The sequence below is a fragment of the Nansenia antarctica genome (assembly GCF_963989245.1).
Source record: "Nansenia antarctica genome assembly, chromosome: 5".
Lineage (NCBI taxonomy): Eukaryota > Metazoa > Chordata > Actinopteri > Argentiniformes > Microstomatidae > Nansenia > Nansenia antarctica.
The window spans coordinates 57577312-57583726 of NC_137690.1; the positions used below are offsets into that span (position 1 = coordinate 57577312).

At 45.1% G+C, this 6415-nt stretch overlaps 1 protein-coding gene across 1 annotated transcript in view; it reads left to right on the forward strand.

Moving 5' to 3' along the window:
- The window catches only part of rims3 (regulating synaptic membrane exocytosis 3), a gene marked incomplete at both ends in the record, with an annotated part of 17674 nt that extends 11742 nt beyond the window's left edge, over positions 1–5932 (forward strand). Inside the window, 5 exons of the mRNA XM_080532216.1 lie at positions 3782–3923; positions 4069–4181; positions 4868–4969; positions 5160–5299; positions 5720–5932. Coding sequence (XP_080388342.1) covers positions 3782–3923; positions 4069–4181; positions 4868–4969; positions 5160–5299; positions 5720–5932 — 710 coding nt within the window. The remainder of the gene's footprint in view (positions 1–3781; positions 3924–4068; positions 4182–4867; positions 4970–5159; positions 5300–5719) is intronic.
- Positions 5933–6415: the final 483 nt, after the last annotated feature.

Sequence of the window (6415 nt, forward strand, 5' to 3'; positions counted from 1 at the left end):
ACCGTGCACTAGGACCAACTTTAATCACTGCCCCACACACTTCCTCTAACCTGAACCACTATTCTGCACTTACACCTACCCAAACTGTAACTCTAACAGGGACTGTTCAGGACAGTGTTTAGTACAAGCGTGCAGGGCAGTAGTTAGGGCCTCTATTTATTAATAGATAGATTGTTGCCGATGGGGATGAGACAGATAGATTGATTGAATGAGACTATTATACGCTGCTATGGTGCCACGTTGTCTCAGGTGGTAAAGTCTGTGTCTACATCAGAGGGCGGGGGTTGTCATGGCAGCAGGAGGGCTGCGAGTTTGTCTGAGTCTGTCGTCTGTGATGCCACACACCAGAGATATTCTTGACTACAGGATTATAAATAGAAACAGAGCAGCACCCCTGCTTCTGCGCCCATAGGACCCGAGATTTCTCCTATCAGCCCAATCTCTCTTTTTCGCTAACTCCCCTTTCATTATTTCTCTCTTTTTAGCTAACTCATTTAATCTTATCCCCCCCCTCTCTCTCTCTCTATCTTTTTCTCTGGCTCTCTCTAACTTTTCTTGTGACTCCTCTGACTCCCTTCACTGTTCACATAAGCTCCTTTGTCCTTTCCCCTCACTCTGTTTCCCCTCTTAGTATGGTCCTAATGGTTGGGTGTTGCCAGGGGCTGATATCTGCCATGGCAATGAGGATGATGTGCTGGGTGTTTCCTGTTGTCATGGTGATGGGCTTGGCTAGGTGAGATACGCTGTAATGAAGTAAGATCTTCACTTCCACCTTTAGAACAACAACCTTCAGAACCAGAATTAGAACTAATTGTAGAATCAGAAGCCGCCCCCCCCCCAAATCACAAGGGACCTCCCCAATCATCCACTTGAGAGAGAGAGAGAAAGAGAGAGAGAGAGAGAGAGAGAGAGAGAGAGAGAGAGAGAGAGAGAGAGAGAGAGAGAGAGAGAGAGAGAGAGAGAGAGAGACACTGTGTGATACAGGGCTCAGTCCTTTAATATTTCATCAAGAGTCCCAAAGGACTTTTCACCTTAGAGAATGAGAGACAGAGAGAGAGAGTGTTTGTGTGCATGTGCGCATGCGCGTGCGTGAGTGCATGTGCATGTGCATGAGTGTGTGTCACAAATTGGCCACTGGGGAGATCTAAAGCCGATGTATTTATGTGCCCCTGTGGTCCGTAAGACCCCCCCGGGAGAAGGGAGGGGTGACAGAACCATCTCTTTTAACCTTCGCACTGGCGAAACAGTGGATTGTGTGTGTGTGTGTGTGTGTGTGTGTGTGTGTGTGTGTGTGTGTGTGTGTGTGTGTGTGTGTGTGTGTGTGTGTGTAACACTGAAAGAGACAGCATTAGGCAGGAAGGACAGAGGGGGGAAGATGATGAATACTGCATTTCGTTGTCTAGTACTTCTATTCTGCAATGACAATAATGTTTAATTTAATTACATCTAATCTAATCTAATCTAATCTAATCTAATCTAATGATATTATTCATTATAATTGATTGCATTTATACAGTGTCTTTCTAGACATCAAAAGCGCTTACATTGTGACAGGGAGAACTCACCTCATCACGTCATGTGTAGCGACCACTTGGACAATGCCACGGCAGCCATTATGCACCAGAAAGCTCACCACACATCAGAGGTGAGGTGAGGACAGAATCACGGCAATTAGGATTATGGATTAGGTGGCCATGACAGAATGGAGACCGGAATGGATTGGGAATTTAGCTAGGACACCGGTATTGACACACCTACTGTTGTCGGGTACCTCGGTTTTAACATCTCATCTGAAAGACGGCATCCTCTGCCAAGCAGTGTCCCATTCATTGCCCTGAGGCATTGGTGTCCTCTAGACCAGAGTCATCCAGCATCACTTCCAGCAGCCTGTTTGGTCCTTCATCCAAAGACTCATACCTTGATTAGCTTCCCAGACAAGCCAGCAGAGGGATGCACACACAGGGCTGTGTATATACTGTATACATATTTTTTAAAAAGCGTGCCTGAAATATTTTTTTAAATAATTGTTTATATTAATGCTGAATTTTCAGTGCACATGATGACACCTGATTATTCTTATGAACACGCCTCTATTTAACGCTACTCCCCCAACACGAGCGCAGGTGAAACAACACTACAGCGCACCTGTTACCACCAACACATAATATTTCCAATATGCCTGCGTTTCGACCCGCGTCTGTTTTGTGCTGGCTGAAAATAGAACCCTCAGTGTGTCATCTCAGTGCCTGATGGCCTGAAAGCTGCTTCGGGGGTTAGTGCGCCAGCTTTCTATTTTTCTTCGTAGTGTCAGCAGAGCTGCAAAGCCTATCCCCTCCTTCCTCTCCTTCTCCCTCCTTTCTCCCCTCCCTACTCCCACACCTCTCTCTCCCATTGCTGAAGTGCTGTGGTGTGTGTGTGTGTGTGTGTGTGTGTGTGTGTGTGTGTCTAGGTTAGGCAGTAGATGCCTCCCTGTAACAGGCTTACTGCTTACTGCCCACAGCAGTACCACAGTGTAGGTGGGATTGCAGTGACACTGCATGATGCCCTGGTGGATCTTAGGAGAAACGTAACACTTGAGTACACACAGTTCAAAACATACCGAGGACAGATTGGTGTTATCGGGGCATGTTTCCCACTCTCATTTCTCCTTGCTTACAAGACAGAAATAAAATGATATCTTTGGATTTGAGTACAGATCCAGAAGCAGCGAGTAAAACTATAATTATATACAGAATAAACACCTTGTTATTGTCAGCAACGTGTGTGTGTGTGTGTGTGTGTGTGTGTTTGTGTGTGTGTGTGTGTTTGTGTTTGTGCGTCGTCTGTGTGTAGTCAGTGTATAATTCATCCACGATTGAATTGAATTAAAGGAGCTACACATTACATGTGCACTGTACAGCATATAATGGCCTTGTCATCTGGATGGTGGAGTGATGGTATAAAGTAATAGCTCCCCCACCAATGTTTGAATGGTTATGGTATTAGCGTATTGATTTCTCCTGGCTCCAACTCACTAAACAATGAAATTAAATTATAGTTGCTAATAAAAGAGGACATACAAAAATTGTTTGTCATAAAACATGGTGGCGCTAGCTCTATCCACCTCTGAGTGAATAGCAAAAAAACTAAAAGTGTTACTTTCATCATGGCTCTCCACTACAGCTCCTTGTAACTGCAATTTCCACTAGTGGCCACAGGGAAGCCAGAGTTCGGATCAGTGTAGCTCCCACATACGTAGATCCCTCATTGGCCGCTGCTGTACGTAGCCGCTATGCGTCCGGCATATTGGACGAGTCGAGATCCACTAGTAAACGAATACAATGTGTATTGAGAGATGCAGATTTCTCTGCAAAATCGACTGTAACTCTCTTAATTCTGAACCGATTTTATTAAATTTGTTTTGTTATAAATGTAGTAGACACTCACTGTATTCCTCTGCCAGTAAAGCCTGAATTGAACCCTTCTTTTCCTCACTCAAAACTTTTCTTTTCAACTGTTTTGGCATGGTTAATATATATATTTTATTCCAATTACTTTTGAGATACTACTAGCACTGTTTTTGCCATCCAGCTGGTCCTATTGCAAAAGGATAGTGATGACCATAGATAACCGCAGTAGTTTTTATACTTTTCCAGATACTGGATACTAATAGGGTATCCCTTCACGGTATGTGCTGTAGGTACTTGATAGTGTTGGCTTGTGCCTGTTTTAGGGGTTGTGTAAACTCTGGGTCTAGTTGAACTATCCTTTAACAAATGACCTTTGACCTTATTATTGTCAGAAGGCGGGACGAAGAAGCTCCGCAGCACCATCCGACGGAGCACAGAGACCGGCATTGCTGTGGAGATGAGGAACCGTGTCACGCGGCAGGGCAGCAAGGAGTCAACCGACGGCAGCACCAACTCCAACAGCTCTGACGGAACGTTAGTACCGTAATCTTCCTTTTTATCTATCTATCTATCTATCTATCTATCTATCTATCTATCTATCTATCTATCCATCTATCTTTCTATTTGTCAATGTATCTTTAGGTTTGTCTCTAAATGCTCCTTTTCTCTCTTTTCACAGGTTTGTATTCCCCACTACGCGCCTGGGCCCTGAGAGCCAGTTCAGTGACTTCCTGGATGGACTGGGTCCCGCCCAGATCGTAGGCAGGCAAACACTAGCCACGCCCTCCATGGGTAAGTCACTGATGGGCATTAGAACATAGAACATATATTTTAGAGGGATTCTTTACACATGAGCCAACAAACCAAGGTCTTGAATAGTTGATGAGTTGAATCGGGTATGTTAGTGCTGTGCTTGGACAAAACGTCCATATTCTGGCCCTACAGGATCACAAAGGTAGAGAACAGCCCTAACCTTAACCTACCATATCAGTCTGAGCCACGTATTGGTATTAGTTGATGTTGTTGAGTATTCATTCAAGCACAAAGTACACTGTTAAGACTAGATACAGACTAGAAAAAGAACCCTCACATGGTCAAATGCAACTTTTTGGTGGGGTTTAGAAATACACATTTTCTATGTAAAGAGAAATATTAGTATATGTGTTTCGGACAATATGACAACAGGAACAGACAAAATGTAATGTTTTCAACCTTATGGGTCTGGTTTGAGAATAACAAAGCTTGAAGCTCTGTGTCTCTCCCTGCTGATATACACTGGTACTGCAAGCTGAAAAAACTACAGTATGTTTCCGACAAGCTGGTTAGCAGACTAGCTTTACTCAAATGAGATAGAATATGTTACACCTGGAATTATGGGTACTGTAGGATATTGTGCTAAAAATGCATGTATGAAAAAAGTCTGTGTCATCAAGAGTGTTTTTTAGTGTGTTTTAAGAGTGTATGTTTTGTCCTCCCAGGGGATGTCCATGTGGGTATGGTGGACAGAGGGGGGCAGCTGGAGGTGGAGGTCAATCAGGCAAGAGGGTTAACGCCCAAACCAGGCTCAAAGTCCATCCCAGGTAGGTTAGGTTGATCTGTAATCAAGCACATTTCATCTGCAGTAATTTAAATGTTACCATGTATTACAACAATACATGTTGTTTCAATGAGATGTCAACATGGACTTACGTGTGTGCGTGTGTGCATGCGCACATGCGTGTGTGTGTGTGTGTGTGTGTCTAACAGTGTGTGTGTTCCCCTGTCCTGTAGCAACATATGTAAAGGTATATGTCTTGGAGAATGGAGCTTGTTTGGCTAAGAAGAAGACCAGAGTGGTGAAGAAGAATCTGGACCCCACCTATCAGCAGGCTCTGCTGTTTGAAGAGAGTCCTCAGGGCAAGGTCCTCCAGGTCTGTACATAGACACCCACCCGTCTGTTTCCCTGCCTGTCTCCCTGTCTGTCTCCCTGTCTGCCTCCCTGTCTCTCTGCCTACCTGCCTGTCTGTCTGCCTGTCTGCCTGTCTGTCTGTCTGTCTGTCTGTCTCTCTGTCTGCCTGCCTGCCTGCCTGTCTGTCTCTCTGTCTGCCTGTCTGTCTGTCTGTCTGCCTGTCTGTCTGTCTGTCTGTCTCCCTGTCTGTCTGTCTCTCTGTCTGTCTGTCTGTCTGTCTGTCTGTCTCTCTGTCTCTCTGTCTGCCTGTCTGTCTGTCTGTCTGTGTTTGTCTGTGTATTGGTGATCGCTTTATCTCCATCTCTCACCTCTATTTCCTCTCACCTCTAACCTGTGTGTGTGTGTGTGTGTGTGTGTGTCTCTCTCTTTCTCTCTCTCCCAGGTGATCGTGTGGGGGGACTACGGGCGCATGGACAACAAGTGCTTCATGGGAATGGCTCAGATTCTGCTGGAGGACTTGGACCTGTCTGCCACGGTCAGCGGCTGGTACAAGCTGTTCCCTACCTGCTCTCTGGCAGACCCCAGCATCGGACCACTCACCCGACGCCTCTCCCAATCCTCTCTGGAGAGTGCCACTAGCCCCTCCTGCACCTAGACATAGAGATAGTATACAAACACCAGCATGTACACACACACACACACACACGCCTAACATACTGTACATACATATACACAAACACTGGTACGAATGCATGTGCTCCGCCAGCATCTCCCACATACAACACCTTAGCTTACTTTACACACATACAGTACATAATTACTGTATATAGATACATACACACACACACACACACACACACACACACAATCACACACTCCCTATTCCACAATCTTTTGCCACAGGTAAAATGAAAACAATTCTCAACTTTAACATAAAAGAAATATGATTTCCCAGAACATGTAGCATTTTCACTCTTACTTCCCGATATCCCCCCCCCCCCACTCCGAACCGAGGGGTCACTGGGTGCAAAATTAAGCATTCCAAGATCCCGGAACTCCAAGGCACTTCTCATCCCAGGGTCTTTCCAATGCCAGTTTTTAAACTCTATGCCAAACTAAGAAAAAAATATACTTTATT